General features: G+C 38.7%; 1 protein-coding gene across 1 annotated transcript in view; it reads left to right on the top strand.

The window, feature by feature from the left end:
* LOC107563165 (calcineurin-binding protein cabin-1-like) overlaps window positions 1-23,395 on the top strand; it is a 105,367-nt gene that overhangs the window by 5,228 nt on the left and 76,744 nt on the right. Inside the window, exons 9-26 of the mRNA XM_016247960.1 lie at window positions 92-507; window positions 1,486-1,657; window positions 1,920-2,050; window positions 3,076-3,293; window positions 5,196-5,268; window positions 5,371-5,558; window positions 5,757-5,923; window positions 9,040-9,280; window positions 9,507-9,663; window positions 10,181-10,293; window positions 10,991-11,143; window positions 16,839-17,045; window positions 19,690-19,835; window positions 19,908-20,169; window positions 20,295-20,459; window positions 22,284-22,429; window positions 22,502-22,763; window positions 22,889-23,053. Coding sequence (XP_016103446.1) covers window positions 92-507; window positions 1,486-1,657; window positions 1,920-2,050; window positions 3,076-3,293; window positions 5,196-5,268; window positions 5,371-5,558; window positions 5,757-5,923; window positions 9,040-9,280; window positions 9,507-9,663; window positions 10,181-10,293; window positions 10,991-11,143; window positions 16,839-17,045; window positions 19,690-19,835; window positions 19,908-20,169; window positions 20,295-20,459; window positions 22,284-22,429; window positions 22,502-22,763; window positions 22,889-23,053 — 3,382 coding nt within the window. The remainder of the gene's footprint in view (window positions 1-91; window positions 508-1,485; window positions 1,658-1,919; window positions 2,051-3,075; window positions 3,294-5,195; window positions 5,269-5,370; window positions 5,559-5,756; window positions 5,924-9,039; window positions 9,281-9,506; window positions 9,664-10,180; window positions 10,294-10,990; window positions 11,144-16,838; window positions 17,046-19,689; window positions 19,836-19,907; window positions 20,170-20,294; window positions 20,460-22,283; window positions 22,430-22,501; window positions 22,764-22,888; window positions 23,054-23,395) is intronic.

Below are 23,395 nucleotides of genomic sequence, written 5' to 3' on the forward strand. Positions count from 1 at the left end.
TATATTTTCTTTATTAATATGTATTGTATTGAGAATATGTAAATATTTATTATTTTGCTGTATATCTGTGTGATGTATTTTATCCGTATAGGTGGAAGAGCGTTGGGGAGAGTTTCTTGGCCATGTACAAACACCAGAATGCTTGCCTGGTCCCACGGCCTGACTTCGGCCGCCGCATCGACCTGTCAATGTACCGTGACCCGGACTGCCTCGTGCAAATGCCCACCAGCACTCCAGCGCCTGCCACTGCTGCTTCAGACCCCCCTCAACCCCCCATACCTGTCAGTGTACCTCAGGCCCCCCCTGCCCCTCCTCCAGGTCCCAGTAGCCCGAGTGCCAGTCTGCACCCATCCACCGAGTTCTTTGTCCAGCTGCAGGCCCCGCCCAGCACTGATGCAGGAGCGCTGCAGAACCAGAACGTCATTGAGATCACCACTACACCCACAGTCACTACTACTGCTGCCAATGGAACTGAGGATGCCGCCGTTACCACAGTTACTACTGCTGGTCAGTGTGAATGTAGACATGACGCATGCATAAATATGTAGTCTCTCACCTGTAATGTTACAGAGCTCTGGATGAGAAGATTCCGATCACAAAAAGATCAAAAGTGCCTTCAAAAATTAATAATAAAATAAAACTAACTAACTTACAGGAACACTCCACTATTTTTGAAAATAGGCTCATTTTCCAACTCCCCTAGAGTTAAACAGTTGAGTTTTACCGTTTTCGAATCCATTCAGCCGATTTCCGGGTCTCGAGGTAGCACTTTTAGCTGTAGCTTAGCATAGATCATTGAATCTGATGTAATCATCTCGCTCAAAAATTACCAAAAGAGTTTCGATATTTTTCCTATTTAAAATTTGACTCTTCTTATATCGTGTACTAAGTCTGACGGAAAATAAAAAGTTGTGATTTTCTAGACCGATATGGCTAGGTACTATACTCTCATTCCGGCGTAATAATCAAGGAACTTTGCTGCCGTACCATGTGTGCAGCAGGCGCAATGATATTACGCAGCGCCTGAAAATAGGCTAACTTCCGTCAACATAACCAACGTGACCACCGACTTGCACAGGGAGCGTGCTGGGGACTATTTTTATTTTAAGGCATTTTTTATCTTTTTGTGGTGACATTTTGATTCTGGAGTACAAAGCAGATTGTCTGTTGACATTTGAGACTGAATTAAGTTCCTACTATTTGATAGTAAAAAAAAAAAGCGGTTAGCTTAAGAAACGCAAGTTAACTATGACCAAGAACAAGAATTGTTTAATAATCTAGTGCATTACATATTGCTGTATTTATTTTCAAAATGCACTTTGATTGTGTGGGCTACCAAACTCATATTAAATTGACACTGTATACATAATTTGGCATATATACACTACTGTTCAGAAGATTGGGGTCATCAAGTCACTTTAGCATTTGTTTTCAGTAGTTTTGACACATATGACACTGATGATGTCATTGCTCTTCACCCTACAGCTCTGGACGCTGCCTTGAATGACAAAGTGAAAAAAGGCACTAAGAGAAAACGTGTGGTAGAGGACACCGTAGAGACGGCGAAGAGGCGCTCAGCACGTGTCCGCAACACCAGATGCAAGAAAGAAGAGAAGATTGACTTCCAAGAACTCCTGCTCAAATTCCTCCCCTCTAGGTGTTCATTTTAATATTTATCTATTCAGGGCTTTTGTTCTAACCTGCTCTGACCATATCAAGCAATGCACTATAAGATGTTTTGTTGGTCATGTGGTTTCTATTTTTGTTTTGTCATTTGAGTGAATCCTAGCAGTGAAAACACATTAGACTGAAGTCTTGCTGCACATAGTTGTATTTTAGACATCAATCATGTTCTTAGAAAGTCAGGAACTTTCTCAAAAAGTCTTGCTTTGTCACATTGACTTGAACTTTATTTCCAGATTGAAAAAGTTTGAAGATGATGAAGATGAGGAGAGTCTCAGTAACATGGGCTCACAGTGTGACAGCAAACTTGACTCCCAGTCGAACCGCGGATCCAACTCCTCCGAGTACATCGTCTCTATGGAGACAGGTACAGAAACTGAGGTTTTCTTATTTAGTCACCATTTTAATTCTTTATGCTTCTCTTTTAAACTCCCCATGAAATCAGAATCGAAGTTTTTTTTGTTTTTTAGCATGAATACGTTAGTCTTAAGGTTATCTAGTAGCTAGGGTGCTCCAAAACAATGACAAAATTCGCATTTAGAAGATATAAGCATTCAAAACTTACAGTCTCTCGCTTCCGGCAATATGGATCAACAATTTTGATGACGTCACCCTGCACTTCAGCTTCTCGTCAAACTTTCTGTCCAATCAAATGCTCTCTAGAAACTGAAATGTCCCGCCCCCTACACTATAAATAGATGCTGAAGCTGTGGCTGAAATAGGTCACTTGTTCACCAAAGTAGTATTTTCTGTATGCTGAATGGCACGTAGTGCACTATATGGGGAATAAGTAACGATTCAGACAGTGTAAATATGCTTTCCATTGGGTCGAAAGAAGTCTGGTTTCGTGTTGTGTACGTGAACCGCCGCAGCGCGCACACAGTCTGCTCCGGTCCAGAGACACGATATCACAGAGTTGCACATACCATAAAAATGTATCGGACCAATTTGAATTCTACACAGAATGCTGTATTGTATAGCAATTTGGATCAGATTAGGAGGAGAAACGGTTAGACAAACGGCACTAACGAGTAGAAGAGATTACACCGGTGTCCTGCACCAACATAAATTACACAATCTTCAAACTACACATCCTCAGCATCATTATAATCACTGTTTTGCTTTAGTAACAGTTTCATATTGAATCTAAAGGGCTAATCTATTAGACTGTGGCTGTCATAAGATGTCAAATGCGGCTTTACCGAGCTCAAAGGCCTCTGGCCCAAGCTGAAATGCTATTGGCTATTTAAAAGGGGGTTGGGGCTGCTCGATATGTCCCACCCTGTCTTCCTGTTTCAGTTGAAATTACGTCACCACATAGCATAATGCTGCGTTTTTCAAGGCACTTCAGTGGACCTTTAATTGTTCTCTCTGTTCTTCATGGTTCCTCAGAGCGGAAGGACGTTCACGCGTTCCTGTTGGCGAACATGCAGAACGGCGGCATCCTGGAGCTGATGATGCGGTATCTGAAGGTGGTGGGGCAGAAGTTTCTGGAGGAGTGGCCAGCGGGCCTCAGCACAGTGGTGCTGGATCTGTTCAACTGCTGGAGGAAACACAGCGCTGGCCTGCCCAATCCACTGCTCAGAGATTCCAGCAACCAGCACATAAAGGTGAGCCTGTTTGCGAGGTTCGTGCCAGTACAACTTTGAAAGATATTCATGGTTTTGTTTGAGGCACTTAGTAGCAAGTAAAGGAGATTTCCACGTGCACACCTGTTTTGGCTACTGTCTGTGTAGTGCAAAAAGTGCATTTTAATGTATTTTCACATTTAGAAAGCTTTTGGAATTATAGTTCTTCTATGGACTTCAGTAAATACTTTTCAGCATTTTGAGATTCTAAAAAAATTTTTTTTTTTGGAGTGTTTTTGCCAAATGCTAAACACATTATTATTCCAGTAGTATGCATAAGTGGGACTGACTGAAATAAAACTGTTGTTGAGAGTAAAAAAAAGTGCATTTTAATGTATTTTCACATTTAGAAAGCTTTTGGAATTATAGTTCTTCTATGCACTTCAGTAAATACTTTTCAGCATTTTGAGATTCTAAAAAATGTTTTTTTTTGGAGTGTTTTTGCCAAATGCTAAACACATTATTATTCCAGTAGTATGCATAAGTGGGACTGACTGAAATAAAACTGTTGTAGGAGCAAAAGAACGACTTGGAAGCATGTTTATTCATCAGCACATAGAAGGAAATAGCTACACGTATTCACTTAAAGGATTTTTTTCGCTCAGCAGGAGATCATTTGGCACACATACTGCTTGCACCTGCCTGGAAACAAAACTCTGTTCCTCATGGCACTTGACCTGAACCTGGTGTATTTCTCCCATTGGGTCTACTGAAAATCAGACAGAGACCGATAACTTATTGAGTGTTTTTAGGAAAATCTAGGTCACAGACACTCTCTGTTATGTAAATGAACCTATACAATTAACATACAAGACCAGAAGCGAAATTGAATGAAGAAAACCGTTTATCTTAAGCTAATAATAATGCTATTATTACACTTTAAAGTAAAAAAAAATTGTCAGAATTTTCAGCATAATTACTCCAGTCTTCAGTGTCACATGATCCTTCAGTAATCATTCTAATATGCTGATTTGCTGTTCTGAACACAATTCTTCTCATTATCAACATTGAAAACATTTGTGCTGCTTAGTATTTTTGTGGTACATGTTAGTATTTTTGATGAACATACATTCAAACAGCATTTATTTGAAATAGAAATCTTTTGTGACAATGTTAAAGTCTTTGCTGTCAATTTAAAGCGTTCTTGCTGAATTTCTTTAAAAATAATAAATAAATTAAATATCTTACAGACCCCAAACTTTTGAAGGTTAGTGTCAATTTAATGCATCTTTGGTGAATTATTCATGTTTTCAAAACAACTCAAATCTTATTGACCTCAAACTTTTAATGTTTTTGTTGTGCATATTGCTAATATTTCATTAAATTGTAGTAGATGTGCCTGATTCATATATTTATTTTTATCCTTGTCAACCACACTTTTTATATTTACTTGAAGAATTTCACTTTGTATAACTTAAATGAATACCAGTTATTTCCTAGGTGTAAATAACTGGTAACTCTAAAACAAAGTAAAATATACAGTTGAGGATGTGACCCATACTCGGAATTAGTGCTCTGCATTTACCCATCCAAAGTGCACACACACAGCAGTGAACACACACCCGGAGCAGTGGGCAGCCATTTATGGTGCGGCGCCCGGGGGCAGTTGGGGGGTCGGGGCCTTGATTGAAGGGGGGGGAGGGCGCTGTACATTCACTCCCCCCACCTACAATCCCTGCCGGTACGAGACTCGAACCTACAACCTTTGGGTTATGAGTCCGACTCTCTAACCATTAGGCCAAGACTTCCCCCAACTGAATATTTTTCAACTATTCAATTACATGTACATATCAGTCACATGTAATAGATGTTTGCAGGTCTGACCACAGTGTGCTTTTATATACAGTACATCTAAGACATACTATACTGTCTGTTATATAACAGGAAATGATGCTGATGTGTCTCTGCTGTCTGGAGCTACAGTTGGAGCAGAAGTCCATGATGAAGGGCAAGAACAGTAAGAACGTCACAAACAGTCAGACATCTGTGTTGTGTTTGACATCAGTTGTGTTTTTTACAAATCGTGAAAAGGAATCACACCAATGTCATGTATTTACAGTGTCTCAGAGGAAGACCATGTCTGGCTCAGGAAGGGATTTTGGGGACGTTGATGGTCCAGAGACCCGCTTTCAGACAGATATATTCCTTCTGACCATGGCCTCCTCTCAGAGAGATCTGTTTGAAGACGATTGGCTCTCTTTTGCCATCAGAGTTCACTGGCTCAAGGCACGATACCTTGCCTTTCAGGTAATGGAGCTCAGTTTCTAGACGCAGAATCGCCAATTAAAACACCAATTGTATCATATTAAAACACTTGATTATCTTGACTGGTGCTGACTTGTTTATAGATAAGAGTATATTTAGAGAAATTACAGTTTACATTTAAATAATGATTACTTGTGAAGTTTTTGCCCTGTATGCATGAATGTTAATGTGATGCTTTAGGGTGACATGGAAGAGGCGCTGGAGTGTTACGACATGTGTGTCGGTCTGCTGAAAGGTCAGACAAGTCAGATGGAAAAAATCACCGTCCTCCTGCCTAACCTTAGCGTGGACAATGCCATCTCTATAGAGGAGGTACAATACAAAAGAAATCGATCTCTCAAGATACTGTCACTTCTGTTTCATAGAATTCATAGACAAGAGTAACTCTAGAAGAGTCTTAAGTGCTGTTCAGATATTCAGATATTCAGTTATTCATCAGTCAGTGGTAGGGCTGGGTATCGAGTTCGATACTTTTTAGGCACCGACCGAAATGCCTCGATACCATCCAGTATCGAAAAACGTCTCATCGTTCGGTACCAAATTTCGATACCTAAGAGGTTAATCTCATCAGCGTCAGTGAGCCAATAAGCCTGCAGCACTAGCCGGTGTGTTCGACTAGAAGAGGTGCGGCGCAGATCGATCAGTGTTTGACATTCGCGAGAGCGATTCGAAAGCGTACGGAGCAGTCTGCTCTCTTTAGCTCTCGTGGTACTGTAATACACCGATCGGTCTGCACAGTCAGTCCGCATCAATTCGAACACACCTACTAGTTTACACCGGTTACACTCAGAGATGTGGCGCACACGTGAGGCTGTAGTGCGAATGCGTCCCAGCCCCCTTAGATGTAAGGCTACATTTACACTGGTGCGTTTATGTTTTAAAATGAAAACGATCCTCGTCATACTAGCGTTTCCACTGCGTTTCAAGCCGACTTTCCACTATCTCCGACAAGCGACAAGCGACAGACCGGTCATTCAGTCATTTATTTCCAATGGAGAGTCGCGCGGGAGCTGCGTGGAGTTCCGATCATATGCAGATGTCCGTTCATACAACACGACCGAAAGCGTGTGTTATGTGACAATTCATGCGCACTGTAGCATCATGCTACATAAGACAATAAATAAGATTTATATTCCGCTTTTACTCAAAACTCACTTTAAACCACCATCGAGTGTTTGTAATAACATCCGATTGCCATCTAATGTGTGTTTTGACCATGTAATGTTGCTGAAATTAAATATGTTATTACCTCTGACTCTGAGTCAGAGCAGCGATCATGGAAGAGAGAACACAGGCAGACAGCGCTGGAAGCTGCTAATGCTCATCAGTAAATCAGTGGAAAATAAATAGAAATCATGATTCTGTTTGAGCTATGCATTTTAATACGAACACACACTAGTGTAAATGTAGCCTAACAGATGTGTACACTGAAGACTATTTGAGCTTTATTAAAACTATTTGCACTGATTTATTGTGTTGATTACATTTTGTTCCTTTGTGCAGTGGCTCAGGAGATGAGTCTTTGAGTTTATATAAACATCAACAAGATGAAAAATAAAACCAAAGTTTTATTTTTAGATACTGTAATCTTGTTAAAATTGATTTCATAAAATTCGTATCGAAAAAAGTATCGTTTAGGAACCGGTATCGAAGTCAAGGTATCGGTATCGATATCGACTTGCGTCTGTGGTTCTGATCATTCTGTCAGGGTTTACTTTACGATAATGACCAGCTGACAGTACTTTATCCCTTGTGAACAGTATAATAAATGAAAAACATGATGTCATGCTTTATTTTATGTGTTATGAAGTGTTATGATCTTTAAAGGAGTAGTTATTTAAAGGAACATAAACATAAATGAAATATGCAAGCAGAACAATTAAAATTTTGGTGTGAACTATTTTATTTAATAACATAACCATGAGTATGTAAAGTATTATCAGTAGAGGTTATCAAACCTCTACAAATGATTCAGAATGCAGCGGCACGACTGGTCTTCAACGAGCCCAAAAGAGCCCATGTTACACCTCTCTTCATTCATGACTTGCGTCTGTGGTTCTGATCATTCTGTCAGGGTTTACTTTACGATAATGACCAGCTGACAGTACTTTATCCCTTGTGAACAGTATAATAAATGAAAAACATGATGTCATGCTTTATTTTATGTGTTATGAAGTGTTATGATCTTTAAAGAAGTAGTTATTTAAAGGAACATAAACATAAATGAAATATGCAAGCAGAACAATTAAAATTTTGGTGTGAACAATTTTATTTAATAACATAACCATGAGTATGTAAAGTATTATCATGTATTATAACTGTTTACAATTATTTTTGAAAATATGCACTAAACATTTCGGGAAATAAAAAAAATATATATACATTACATTGATCAAATATGACATTTCTAATGTTACATTTATAAAAAATTATAATTTTGTATACATTTTTTTCTTTTGAACTTTATTAATCAAAGAATCCAAAATGCATCTGTTGATACATTGAGCATCAAATCAGCATATTAGAATGATTTCTGAAGGATCATGTGACACTGAAGACTGGAGTAATGAAAATTTGCCATTGCAGAAATAAATTACATTTTAAAATATATTCAAATAGAAAAGTTATTTTATGTTGTAACAATATTTGACAATGCTACAGTTTTTAGTTTATTTTTGATCAAATAAATGCAGGCTTTTTAAATGTTTGAAAGAAGTCTCTTACCAACTCCAAACTTTTGAAAGGAAGTGTATAATACATTGCAATATATATAATTAGGCATTTTATAAAAAATTATAATTTTGTATACATTTTTTTCTTTTGAACTTTATTAATCAAAGAATCCAAAATGCATCTGTTGATACATTGAGCATCAAATCAGCATATTAGAATGATTTCTGAAGGATCATGTGACACTGAAGACTGGAGTAATGAAAATTTGCCATTGCAGAAATAAATTACATTTTAAAATATATTCAAATAGAAAAGTTATTTTATGTTGTAACAATATTTGACAATGCTACAGTTTTTAGTTTATTTTTGATCAAATAAATGCAGGCTTTTTAAATGTTTGAAAGAAGTCTCTTACCAACTCCAAACTTTTGAAAGGAAGTGTATAATACATTGCAATATATATAATTAGGCATTATGAATAATATTTTTCTGCTGTATATATGGGCTTCAAGTAAAGTGTTACCGCATTGTCTCATAAACACATCATATTTTTCTCATATACTTTGTGTGGATCAGGTCAATTTATATCAGAGCTCAAAATGATAGAGCGAGCATGTTAAAAGCTAGTTATTATGGGAATAATGAGTAGCTTTACTCAAAGCGTGCAATATCCCATTTGTCTTAAATCTGACTGAACATATCCTCAACCCTCAATTCTACAAAAGTGTGGCGTTTTCAGACACTTAACCTGTTGACTCCACATCCGTCTTTGTTTTTTCTCTCCCCAGAGCTCCCTGCTGCGGCTGAAAGACTACAGCTCCTGCCTCGAGACATCTGAAGTGTCTCTCAATGAGGCCATACAGCACTTGAACTCTGGATTACCCAGCAGCCCCTCTGCCAAGGAGGAGTGGGTGTCCACTGTCACGGCCCTGCTGAAGGGCGTCGAAAGCTGCATCACTGAAAAACCTGAGCTGCTCAGTCACACCCCACGACCCGCAAACCTACCGCGCCTCGCCAACAACCTCATACAGGTCCGTGTGGATTCATGGGAGCGTGTTTGTTGCTATACGATCATATTAATAAGAAATGTTTCTTGAGCAGCTAATCAGCATGATTTCTGAAGAATCATGTGACACTGAAGACCGGAGGAATGGCTATAAAACAGTTATTTTAAATTATAATACTATTTCACAATATTACTGTTTACATGATCATTCTTCAAATTTTTTACCTGCTGTTTTTGTGTTCATTCTCTAGTTGATAGCCAACAGCATGGTCTTACCTGATGACCCCAAAGAGGCTCATTTTTCATCGCTGTTGCCATGGATTCTGCTGTACCGCCTCATCAAACAGGAAGAGGCAGCCTTTGACTGCATGCTGCGGCAGCACATCGCAGATGAGGATGATGATGGTGGTATGAATAAAGAAAGATAACATAATTTCAGTGTTGTGGATTCATGGGAGCGTGTTTGTTGCTATACAATCATATTAATAAGAAATGTTTCTTGAGCAGCTAATCAGCATGATTTCTGAAGAATCATGTGACACTGAAGACCGGAGGAATGGCTATAAAACAGTTATTTTAAATTATAATACTATTTCACAATATTACTGTTTACATGATCATTCTTCAAATTTTTTACCTGCTGTTTTTGTGTTCATTCTCTAGTTGATAGCCAACAGCATGGTCTTACCTGATGACCCCAAAGAGGCTCATTTTTCATCGCTGTTGCCATGGATTCTGCTGTACCGCCTCATCAAACAGGAAGAGGCAGCCTTTGACTGCATGCTGCGGCAGCACATCGCAGATGAGGATGATGATGGTGGTATGAATAAAGAAAGATAACATAATTTCAGTGTTGCGATAATCTTAGTATGTCGTAGTGTTTCACAGTGTTGTTGACACAGCTGTGTGTGTTTATGTTCTGTAGAGGATGATACTCCGTTGCTGCCCTCCTCCCTCATGCTTCTGAACACAGCGCATGAATACCTGGGCCGTCGCTGCTGGTGCTGCAACTCTGATGGCACTTTACTCAAATTTTTTGTGAGTCTGATTCAATATCATGCCGACACATGTTTGTCTGACTGTGAATCATTTTAATCATTCCTTAAAGGGATAATTGAAAGGAAAATTTGATGTAAATTATCTGCTTACCCCCAGGGCATCCAAGATGTAGGTGACTTTGTTTCTTCAGTAGAACACAAACGAAGATTTTTAACTCAAACCGTTGCAGTCTGTCATTCATATATTGGCAGTCAATGGGCTCCACGGCTTTGAGAGTAAAAAAAAACATACACCGACAACCAAATTAAACCCTGCGGCTCGTGACGATACATTGAGGTCTTAAGACACGAAACGATCGGTCTGTGCAAGAAACTGAACAGTATTTATATAATTTTTTACCTCTGATCCACCGCAATGTCCAACTGTCCTGAGCGCGTTCACAACATTTGACGCGTGTACGTGCTCTGGCATAGCAGACATAGAGATATATAAGTAGATTCCCGCGGCCCATAGAAACAGTCACTAATGTCGCCTCTGGCTTGCTTAGTTGGGGAAAAATTTAAGGGGGTCTGAATACTTTCCGTACCCACTGTATATTATATTAAATATTATAAAAAACAAAAACTGACCCCAAACTTTTGAACATTAGTTGAAACAGTAATGCACAGCACCATTTAACAGTATTTTGCTTTAATAATGTAGACCTGCTGTCTAATGATCATGTATCTGTTTTCAGGTGCGTGTATTGCGGGAGAAGCTCGCAGGACATGAGAATCTGCCATATAAAGAAGATCTGGAGACGGCACTTGAGCAGTGTTTCTTCTGCCTGTATGCTTACCCAAGCAAGAAGAGCAAAGCCCGATACCTGGAGGAGCATTCTGCCCCACAGGTAACACACTCACAATGACATTATATGAGCATATTTTACACAATTAACTTTCTGAAAGTCACTTATGTGCACAATTCATCAGTATATGCAAGATAAAAAAAGATTTTCAAAAACTTTCATCAAAACCTACTCTGCATCTGAAAACTTTTCTGTTCAGATAACCAAGGCAATGCAGACAAAGTAAAATAGTATTCATCACTAATAAAACCCTGTATATTGTCCTGCTTCGCTTGGAAATATGTCACATAACAAAGTGAAACTGAATGTTGTTTTACATTTACATTCATTCATTTAGCAGACTTTCAAATGAGCAACACAACAAGCGATTAATCTTAACGAGGCAATAATATGAGAAGTGCTAGCAATACAAAGTATCACCAATGTCTAGAATAGTACAAGCTGGGACAGCGAGGAATATAAGAAATAGTGACAGCATAGAAGGGTTTTTTAAGATTCAGCAGGATGCCATGAAGTGCTCATGGAAGAGATGAGTCTTACACTATTTCTTGAATATTGTCAGGGATTTCAGCTGTCTGGATATTGTTAGGAAGAGCATTGCACCAACAAGGAACAGTGAATGAGAAGGTTCTGGAAAATAATTTAATATGACATGGTACCTCACATTCACCGACCTCAGGCTTCTGGAGGGGATTTAGACCTGTAAGAGTGAGTTGAGGTAGGGTGCGTAGCATGTGTCCATTCTGTATGCAAGCATTAATCTCTTAAGCTTAATGCTAGCAGCAAGGGATAGTTGACACAAAAATGAAAATTGTTATGATTTACCCAAATGCCTTTTGTTTTTCGACAGAACTTAAATGAATATATTTGTAATATTCTCTCATAATTCTTGTCCAGCCATTGAAACTCCACACGAACTGAAAATTTCAAGCTTCATCATAAGAATAATCCATGTGAACTTGCTTGAGTGATTTAATCATGTCTTCTGAAGAGACATGATCACTTTATATAATGAAAAGATAGGCTTTTTATTCACATATAAACATCGAATATGGTAAACGTAAGCACAAACTTGCTTGTTTGACATGCAAGAACCAATAAGTTTGTAGCAAGCAAGTATGGTAAATTATGACTTGAGTTTTCATTTTTTGGTGAAATAACCCTTTAAAGGGGGCATCGGATGCAAAGCTCACTTTTACGTGGTGTTTGCATATAAATGTGTCTCAGCAGTGTGTGGACACAACCACCCTACAATGATAAAAATCTAGGGATGCTCCGATCGATCGGCTGGAGATCGGTATCGGCCGATAATCATATTTTATGACTCGATCGGTAATCACCAACTTGGCCGATCTCAGGAACCGATCGCAATTTGATTACGTCAACGCGTGACGACGTACATGATGCGTGGGGACATAAATGATTTGGCGTGTGGCAATCGGGTGTGGCAATGCTATGACGTTTCGCGAATCAATGAAAAATTTGCTGTTTGTCATGTATGTTTTGCATGATGAATAGATGGTTCATTTTTAACAGCAGATTCAGTGACGTTAGAGCTGATCTGCCCCTCACTGCATGCGTCTGCGGTGCGTTACGGCTCCACGCCCACCGGAGCTGATCGCGGCAGCTCTAGTCAGTGCTTGTGTTTATGAGCCAGCCGCGGCACGTTTCTGAAGCGGCTCTCCGCACTGCTTGGTTAAAAATAGTCTTTTGTGAGTTGTCTCAGCGTGGAGGACGGAACAGAAACAGAGGTTTCCCCAGTAACAGCTGTACACCGCTTTATCAGGCATATAACATGCAAGATGAAATGAAAATGACATCGAAAATGTTCTAAAGATAGTCTTCCTTCAGAAATACAGTGATATAAAAACACGTGTCTTGATTTTTAAACGTGCAGTACGTGCTCATGTTTATTCAACCAAGCCTTTTGGAAAATCGGTCAGTTTTGATATTGTGGTGAGCGCCACAAATAAATAAATGTATGGGAAACACGTCCCACAGCACAACCACCTGAGCCCAACTTCAGTCTGATCATCACCTTAACTTTAACTGCATCTGTAGCCGGCACCATAGCCAGACTGATAAACAAACACAGACCGGAAGTTAACCCAATGAAACCATCTATACAAAGCTTGAAGCATCAGAATCGGCATCGGTATCGTCCGATCACCATGACAAGAAATCGGTACTCCGTATCGGCTGCAAAAATCCTGATCGGAGCATCCCTATAAAAATCCATTCTCTCCTTTTTTTTTTTTTTTTTAACCCACCAAAAAACCTAAAAAGTCTCAATTATCAAGCCGTTTTGATTTTCTGAGCAGAATGACGTCATATTGCTCAGGCCCCGCCCACAACCACTGCCGGACTGTCCTATATTAGCATATCTCCGCCCTCAGCGAGTTGTACACTGTCTGCCATTTTCTTTTAAGCAATGCAGGTGTTTTGTAGTTGGATGTAAAAGTGAACATAAGAGTCTTCATTAGTTCTGTTTTTGATGGTAATGCGCTTAAATTAGTTTATGTCTACGCAAATCAAAAAGGCTGAATTGCTTTTTTTTGGGGCACAGGCAGAGCATTCTTGATTTGTGACCCAGATATTAATGTAATATTTTGCCAGGTCTGTGCTGATTTAGGAACAATTTAGACTTAAGCAGACTTTTTTTCACAAAATCAATCCATCTGATTGAATTTATTAAACTGAATCAACTTCCAAATTCTGCTTGATAGCGAAGACAGTGAAGGAGAATGTGGTTGATTCACTTGCTTTTCTGTGCCTCTTCTCGCTCAATATACTTTGTGCGATCACTCAATGTTTTCTGCCCACTGAACAGCACTGAATTATGCAAAATAATGTGTCATAAATGAGTATTGTCAAGCTAACCCATTACGTGTTGGAAAAAAACTGTAAATAAAGCTGTAATATTTTAGCTTGGCTATGTTCTGCTACCAGAAAGTGTAGTTAAGTCAACAGTGTTGACTTTAGTTACTCCTAAACATGACTTCAAAGTCTCCTGTGTACATTTTTATTTGATGTCTCGAAGATCTAAGATGCTTTAAAAAGAGAGAAGGAGAACTGTCCCTGTGCTAATGAAGGTAGGTGGATGTCGGATAGGATGAGCTGGCAGTCTGATTCAGCAATAATTCACTGATTGATTATCTTTTGGCAGCAAGGAGGCACATTGATCATTTAGCCACCCACACACACCCATTATACAGCACTGCTCTGTACACAGGAAATGCTGTACACACCACCAAAGTACAACACCGAGGTGTTCTGCATCTGTTTCTGTGTCTCTGGCGGAAACAGACCATGCGGTGTAGATTCTGCTTATGTTTTTGCAGGCACTTAGCAAATATTGAACTGTGCTTAGTCTGTGGAGCTGTGAGGTACAGCACCATTAGAGGAAAAGGAAAAAGCAAACCAAAAAAAAAGTCATTGTTGGTGGTGATTTTGGTTTTTAGCTTTGGTTATGAAAATTTGCATGCTTCTCAGCTGAATAATCAGTTTTTATTCTTTATTAATTTTTTTAAATCAGTACTTCACAGTAGAGAATTACAATTAAAAATACAATTATAGGTTTAAAATCAACATTTCTTTTGACTTTGTTTTTTAATCTTGGGTAAATTTAGTGTGGAATCCACAAAGGATACATGCGCATAAAAGGGAGCATAATTACAAATGCTGTCGGCCTACTTTTAAAATCAGTATCAGGACAAATTACTTGATCCTGGCTTTCTGAACAAATGAGTTAGTTTCAATCCATAACTCATCCTGAATTCCAGCCACTTTCTCTTCTCTGAATGAATTATCTGATGCTGCATTGTTAGTGTTATAAATCAAAACTAATCAGCACAATTTTTGTGGCCCTGTTATAAACATTCAGCTCATTTCTCCCCAAAAACATTGTCATTATGCCAGCGGGGAAATTGCTTTTTGTTCCGATGGATAAGTGATAATTCTGTCTTTTGTCACTCGTCAGTGTAGTCAAATACTTCTGGTAATGAAATAAATAGCAGGATATTACTGCATGCCTACCGTTGTTCATATTGCTGTTACTCCTGAGGGGGACAAAAGAGTCTGTTCTCACTTACAGTTTGACAGAAATCCCCAGTTAAAACTTTCCATTCATGTGTGTTTAGCAAAATCAGTGACCAAAATTAGCATGGTAATATTTGATGGTAAACCTTACATTTTTTTTAAAAAATCCCATTATCAGAGACAAAATTATAATTCAATAAAATTATAATAAAAATCATTTATATTTTTTATTATTATTATTATATTTTTTATTATTTAAAATAATTTAAACGTTAAATATTTGGGGGAAAAAGTCATGTAATAATAATAAAAATATTTTATAGATGTATGTAAATTATAAAAAGTACAGTTTTGTGGTTGGTAAGAAATATGGCTGTAAAATCTCAATTCGCAGGCAGATTAATAGGTTAATTTAGTGGCAATAAGTTAATGTTGAACCAGTGTGATCATTGTTGACAAACTATTACAAATAAAATTTGTTAACATAATTCTGAAATTAAGTAAAATTTAATTATTAGATGAAAAAATTCAACTTAAAAAAGCACAAATGTAGCATTTCTAATTATATCACGGCTAAACCTATGTATCTGGACGCTTTCTTGGAAAGAAGTCATAGTGAGGGTAGTACCATCTCCTTCCTATACAAGGCTTTAGAATAGGTGAAAAGTCTGTCTATGGAGAAAATGTAATCTGCCTGGGAAGAAGAACTTGCGATGGAAATTCCTATTGAAATTTGGGAACAAAGTCTTGAACTTATTCACAAATGTTCCATTAATGCAAGACATTGTCTTATTCAGTTTAAACCACTTCACAGACGTTACATTATTCCAAATGTAAATTACACAAAATATTTTCAAGAAGTATTGCCATTATGCGATAAATGTCCATCTTTAGATTCCAACATGTCCCATTCATATGTTATGTGTCCAAAGTTTTTGGAACAAAAATGTCCAGGTTTTTCCAGATACTTTGGGCACACGTATTGAACCAGATCCTATATTAATCATATTTGGAGTTTCGGAAGAATTTTTGAGACTTACACAGGTCCAACGACATGGGCTAATCTCTGCCAAGAAACTTATTCTTTTGTTCTGGGGAAAAAAAAGTTCCAACATTTAAAATATGTCTGACAAAGCTGATGGGTACATAAGAATTAGGTATACCTTAAAAGACAAGATTTTGCTATTTGAAAAAATTAGACCGTTTATTTCTTTTCTGCAAACTTGTGATTATTATGTTTCTGATGCCTACATTACCTGCCCTTATTGTTGGACAGCACTTTTGGGTTGGATGTTTTTTCTGTTTTTCCTTCATGTATATCTGTTAGAATGCAAATTCTATTTGATTGCATTTCCTGCGGAATTTAAAATATTTAAACACAAAAAAGCATAAATGAAAATTTGAAATATTGCATTGGCAACTAACTAAAATAAAATATGCTTGAAGTACTAAAATTACTAAAACTAAAATAAGATAAATAGAAATATTAAACTAAAAACTAATAATGACAAAAGCACATAAGAATATAACTAAAACTTAAACTAAAATTTAAATGAAAACTGAATGTATTAAAATAATACTATAATAATATATAAATAACACTAAAATAAAACTGTTTTGGAATCTGATTACATGATATTGTTACATCTCTTTTCTTCCGGTCTCTTTCTGTGTCTTCCTCTCTCGATCTCTGATCTAGGTGGAGCTTCATTGGGATGATGCCGTCTTTATGTTTGAATACTTTAAACCCAAGACCTTGCCAGAGTTTGACAGCTATAAGACCAGCACTGTCTCTGCTGACGTTGCCAACCTGCTTAAAAGGCTTTCTGGAATAATCCCACGTAGCAATGGCCCCACGCTCTCTGTAGATGACGTGTCTGCCTATATCGAAGGAGGTGTTCTGAAGGTAGGAGCTCATCGACTTTCATCCCTTCATCTAGATCTTTTTTTATCCGTTCATCTGTCACTGAACCTGCTGGTGCTCTTCGTTACTTTTGAAAATTTTCTGTTTAGAATTTTTTAAAATCACAGCTACATCGGAATTGTACGAAACTTGGTGACTTTTATGGCATTTGGAATGTGAACGCACACAAAAATTGAGGGCATGATTCGAGCAGACGAAGTGGTCGTAAAAAAATAGTCACCCTTGTGGTCTTCGGTCAAAAATGACCGACCATAGGAAATGAATGGGAAATCCACAAAAACACAAAAATTGTGAGAATGTTTGTGTGTACAATCTACAAATCTGTCACAATGCAGAAAAAAGTTCACAGAAATGACAGGGTGAAACTCTAAAACATCAAGAGTGCCAAACCAACACATCCACTCACACACACACCTATGAACTGGTGTGACTGTAACACAGCAAATATGTAAAATAAAAGCAATAATTCAACTACAATGCAGTAAAAAAGCGGACAGCAAGGAAGGGGTTACACTCTAAAACATCAAGAGTGCAAAACAGACACACTCACTCAAACACACACACACACACTCACAGACACGCACAAACATACACAATTATACACACTCAAATGAATTGGTATGGCTATAACCATATAGCCAAAAACAAGTCAGAAAACTGGAAAAAGAGGTTGAAATCAGATCAAACCCAGAAGGATTAAGCTCTGATAAAACATTTCTGTTCATTTTTTTTTTACATTTTTATAGAATTTTAATGTTTTGTGTAACAAAATGCATTCGCTGTGTTCAGGTTTGATTGTAGTAATAATAATCCAAAAACTGACGCTTCAAATCAACATTTCAAACAAAAAGTTGTCTTTGAGAATGTCTAAATATATATCCAAACCCACAACTTAATAAGAATAAGCATTTATGTCTAAAAACAATTAGAGAATGTATAGGCCTTTTTTATAGAGCTATATTAGGGCCTTTCGCACCTCGGGAACCTTTTCATAGTACCAGAACTAATTGTGGAACTATCCACTTTTTGGTGTTTTCGCACCGCCGGAACTGGGTGCGATTTTAGTAAAACGCAGTGTAAACATTGTGTCAACTTATTTCGCAAGTATGGAGAACAGCGATAGATGGACGGACGCTGAAGTGCAGGCACTTATAGCAAATGTAGCACTGTAAGTTGTCGTTGGAGATTCTTAGTCCTCCTTTCCGTTCTTTCAATAGCTTTACGTATACGTCGACATTCCATGTCCATTATTGGGAAACCCACGAGACACAACAAAAACACAGCTCCGATCACAGCGTCCTCCATCCTCCTGTTGTTAATGTTGTTCTTCTTTGTTTCTGTTGTTGAACGCCGCGCACAAATGACGACGCTGTCGACCGGCTTACGTCACTTCTTAGTACACACTGTCGGTGCGAATGCAACCCTTTAAATGGTGCTGGGAAATAGTTCCCGCAAAATTGTCCCAGTACTTTAGTACTGTACATTTAGTTCTGGAACTAAAGTGGTGCGAAAGGCCCTATAGTAGAGACCTGCACTCCTGCGGGAGGACCGCGGGACCCAACGTAACCGGGTGCGGTGCGGGACAACTCTTGATGTGCGGGTGTGGGCGGGAAGAGACTTGTGTGTGTGCGGGATGCGGGAGAATAAAATGATTTGCGGGACTCCCGCAAAATAGAAATGATCTAAACATAAAGTGTTTAAAACATATAAATTGTTATTTATCTGATGCACAAAAGCAAAAAGAACAACTAATATTAACATTAAAATGACTGACATGCGCAAGCTAGGCATAGTTTCTATTTATAACACGTGTTTAAAAGGTTGCGCAATGTAGCCAATCACAGACTCAGCTGTTGATTTCTGGAACACAATGGCCAATCAGAGGTGATTAAGTTAGAATCTACTCACCGCAGTGCTGAAATTGCGTGCTCACGAATCCTCTCATTTTAACACACGAAGTGTAGACACTGAAAGATTCATTGTGCGTATATTTAATGTGATATAACAGAGCTTTATGAGATCGCGATTAACTGAGATGTCAGCTTTTAGTGATGAAGTAAACGCGCTGCTCGCATTCTGCCATGCCAAACCATGCATGCAGCAGCACATGCTTGCTTTTCTGTTAAAAATAACAGTGGTTTGTGAATGTGAATGTTGATGCTTAGCTTAAATAACAAATATTTTATCGGGAGCATTTATGCTGGTATGTTGTGGAGCTTAGGAGATATTACAGAATCTTGCGCGGGACAGAATCTTGCGAGAGCGGGACTGAAAAATCTGTCCTGCGCAGGTCTCTACTATATAGAAATCTATGGGCTAAACCATGGAATTGCAGAAGTTTTTCTTATTTTACTCCCATCAGATGGCACTAATCTGGCTTCAAAAATGGGATTTTAAAGGCATTGACTCTATTTTAACATGAAATACTGTATTCATTGAAAAGTAATATAAAAATATCTATTTAAAATTAAAAAAAAATTATTTTAATGGGCAGAAATTCATCATAATTGTTGCATAAATATTAATTAGTGCCATGAAATTATCTCAAAATTCAAGATCGAAGATCACAAGTGTGACTCCCAAATGAGGAGCACCAGAGGGTTAAAAGCATTTCTCCTTCTCCAAGGTGCCAGCGCTTCCAGAAGGAGCTTCCCCGGCACCCCCTGTGGTTAACGAGCTGTACTACCTGCTAGCGGACTACCACTTCAAAAACAAAGAGCAGTCGAAAGCCATCAAGTTCTACATGCACGACATCTGCATGTGTCCCAACAGGTCTGTGACAGTTTTACGTTTGAAGTTTTTACCTTCAATGTATTCAGCTGTAGGTGACTGTTGTCTCTCCAGGTTTGATTCGTGGGCAGGCATGGCACTGGCACGCGCCAGTCGCATCCAGGACAAGCTGAACTCCAATGAGCTCAGGAGTGACGGACCCATCTGGAAAAACTCTCTGGCTGTGCTGACCTGTTTCAAACGGGCTCTGGAGATAGACAGCTCCAACCTCTCCCTATGGATCGAGTATGGTACCATGTCCTATGCCTTTCACTCCTTCGCTTCCAGACAGCTCAAACAATGGAAACACGAACTTCCTCCTGACTTGATCAAACAGGTACTTCTGTTTGTGCAGATGAAGACTCATCTGAGAGCGTGAGAGCCATGAGTGTGTGTTAAACTCGAAATAAGAGACTCTGTGTTTCAGGATTTGTGTCAGCTGCTGTTTGTTTGTGTTTAAAGATGGAAGAGCGCAGAGACTCGATGTTGGAGACGGCGTCGCAGTGTTTTCAGAGCGCCTCTCGCTGTGACGGCGATGAGGAGGAGTGGCTCATTCACTACATGCTGGGGAAGATTGCTGAGAAGCGCAAACGGCCGCCCAAAGACTACCTGCAGCTGTACAAAATGGTGACGAGCTAGGCTACAGCTGGCCTGGTGGATAATCTGATTGGCTATTGAGAATGTGTGACATCCATCACTAGGCTTGTTTAGTAGCATTTTCAGACCTGTAGGTTGTTTGCTTTGTTCTAAAACAGGAGCTTAATTTGGTTTGTTTAGCTTCAAGTTAATTCAAGTCACATTTATTTCTATAGTGCTTTATGCAGTACAGATTGTGTCAAAGCAGCTTCACAGAGATAGAGATAAACAGGAAAACAGCGGAATCAGTTATGGAAATGCAGCTATGAAGATTATTCAAATTCTGCTGTAAAAGAGCTCTTAAAGACAATAGTGTCAATATTTAGTTAAGAAAGTTGAGTAAGTTTAATTAAGTCAGTTTGGATCAAAGCGTACCATAATGTGCCACATGTGAGGGGGTGTTTACATGACATTGTTTTCAACTAAAAACGGAACTATCCTCTCATTGGTCAGAGTGCATCTCTTTATGTTCTGGGATTTGACTCAAGTTAGCTCCATGGGCTTATTTGTGGCTATAACTGAATCTTTTGTTAACACGCACACTTATACGATATCTAAGCCCTCATTCCTGCTCCACCTGATTAAATATATATATATTCAGAGCTCCAGAGTTCTCTGTTAATTAGGCTGACAGCAACTTATTCAGGTAATATCAGACGTGGCGTGGATCCGAGCACGATTGCCTTGTTTATATATGCCTAAATGCAGTGTTGGGGGTAATATATTACAAGTAACGCAAGTTACGTAATCAGATTACTTTTTTCAAGTAACTAGTAAAGTAACGCATTACTTTTTAATTTACAAGAGAATATCTGAGTTACTTTTTCAAATAAGTTACTTTTTTTTCAATTTATTGATTGACAGCTCTCCTGTCCCCATCATAAAGTGTTTAAAACATATAAATTGTTATTTATCTGATGCACAAAAGCAAAAAGAACAACTAATATTAACATTAAAATGACTGACATGCGCAAGCTAGGCATAGTTTCTATTTATAACACGTGTTTAAAAGGTTGCGCAATGTAGCCAATCACAGACTCAGCTGTTGATTTCTGGAACACAATGGCCAATCAGAGGTGATTAAGTTAGAATCTACTCACCGCAGTGCTGAAATTGCGTGCTCACGAATCCTCTCATTTTAACACACGAAGTGTAGACACTGAAAGATTCATTGTGCGTATATTTAATGTGATATAACAGAGCTTTATGAGATCGTGATTAACTGAGATGTCAGTTTTAGTGATAATAAAGGAAGCGCTGCTGTAGTGGCATGCCAAACCATGCATGCAGCAGCACATGCTTGCTTTTCTGTTAAAAATAACAGTGGTTTGTGAATGTGAATGTTGATGCTTAGCTTAAATAACAAATATTTTATCGGGAGCATTTATGCTGGTATGTTGTGGAGCTTAGGAGATATTACAGAATCTTGCGCGGGACAGAATCTTGCGAGAGCGGGACTGAAAAATCTGTCCTGCGCAGGTCTCTACTATATAGAAATCTATGGGCTAAACCATGGAATTGCAGAAGTTTTTCTTATTTTACTCCCATCAGATGGCACTAATCTGGCTTCAAAAATGGGATTTTAAAGGCATTGACTCTATTTTAACATGAAATACTGTATTCATTGAAAAGTAATATAAAAATATCTATTTAAAATTAAAAAAAAATTATTTTAATGGGCAGAAATTCATCATAATTGTTGCATAAATATTAATTAGTGCCATGAAATTATCTCAAAATTCAAGATCGAAGATCACAAGTGTGACTCCCAAATGAGGAGCACCAGAGGGTTAAAAGCATTTCTCCTTCTCCAAGGTGCCAGCGCTTCCAGAAGGAGCTTCCCCGGCACCCCCTGTGGTTAACGAGCTGTACTACCTGCTAGCGGACTACCACTTCAAAAACAAAGAGCAGTCGAAAGCCATCAAGTTCTACATGCACGACATCTGCATGTGTCCCAACAGGTCTGTGACAGTTTTACGTTTGAAGTTTTTACCTTCAATGTATTCAGCTGTAGGTGACTGTTGTCTCTCCAGGTTTGATTCGTGGGCAGGCATGGCACTGGCACGCGCCAGTCGCATCCAGGACAAGCTGAACTCCAATGAGCTCAGGAGTGACGGACCCATCTGGAAAAACTCTCTGGCTGTGCTGACCTGTTTCAAACGGGCTCTGGAGATAGACAGCTCCAACCTCTCCCTATGGATCGAGTATGGTACCATGTCCTATGCCTTTCACTCCTTCGCTTCCAGACAGCTCAAACAATGGAAACACGAACTTCCTCCTGACTTGATCAAACAGGTACTTCTGTTTGTGAAGATGAAGACTCATCTGAGAGCGAGAGAGCCATGAGTGTGTGTTAAACTCGAAATAAGAGACTCTGTGTTTCAGGATTTGTGTCAGCTGCTGTTTGTTTGTGTTTAAAGATGGAAGAGCGCAGAGACTCGATGTTGGAGACGGCGTCGCAGTGTTTTCAGAGCGCCTCTCGCTGTGACGGCGATGAGGAGGAGTGGCTCATTCACTACATGCTGGGGAAGATTGCTGAGAAGCGCAAACGGCCGCCCAAAGACTACCTGCAGCTGTACAAAATGGTGACGAGCTAGGCTACAGCTGGCCTGGTGGATAATCTGATTGGCTATTGAGAATGTGTGACATCCATCACTAGGCTTGTTTAGTAGCATTTTCAGACCTGTAGGTTGTTTGCTTTGTTCTAAAACAGGAGCTTAATTTGGTTTGTTTAGCTTCAAGTTAATTCAAGTCACATTTATTTCTATAGTGCTTTATGCAGTACAGATTGTGTCAAAGCAGCTTCACAGAGATAGAGATAAACAGGAAAACAGCGGAATCAGTTATGGAAATGCAGCTATGAAGATTATTCAAATTCTGCTGTAAAAGAGCTCTTAAAGACAATAGTGTCAATATTTAGTTAAGAA

The sequence above is a fragment of the Sinocyclocheilus grahami genome, unplaced genomic scaffold (genome assembly GCF_001515645.1).
Source record: "Sinocyclocheilus grahami isolate Dianchi unplaced genomic scaffold, SAMN03320097.WGS_v1.1 scaffold859.1, whole genome shotgun sequence".
NCBI lineage: Eukaryota > Metazoa > Chordata > Actinopteri > Cypriniformes > Cyprinidae > Sinocyclocheilus > Sinocyclocheilus grahami.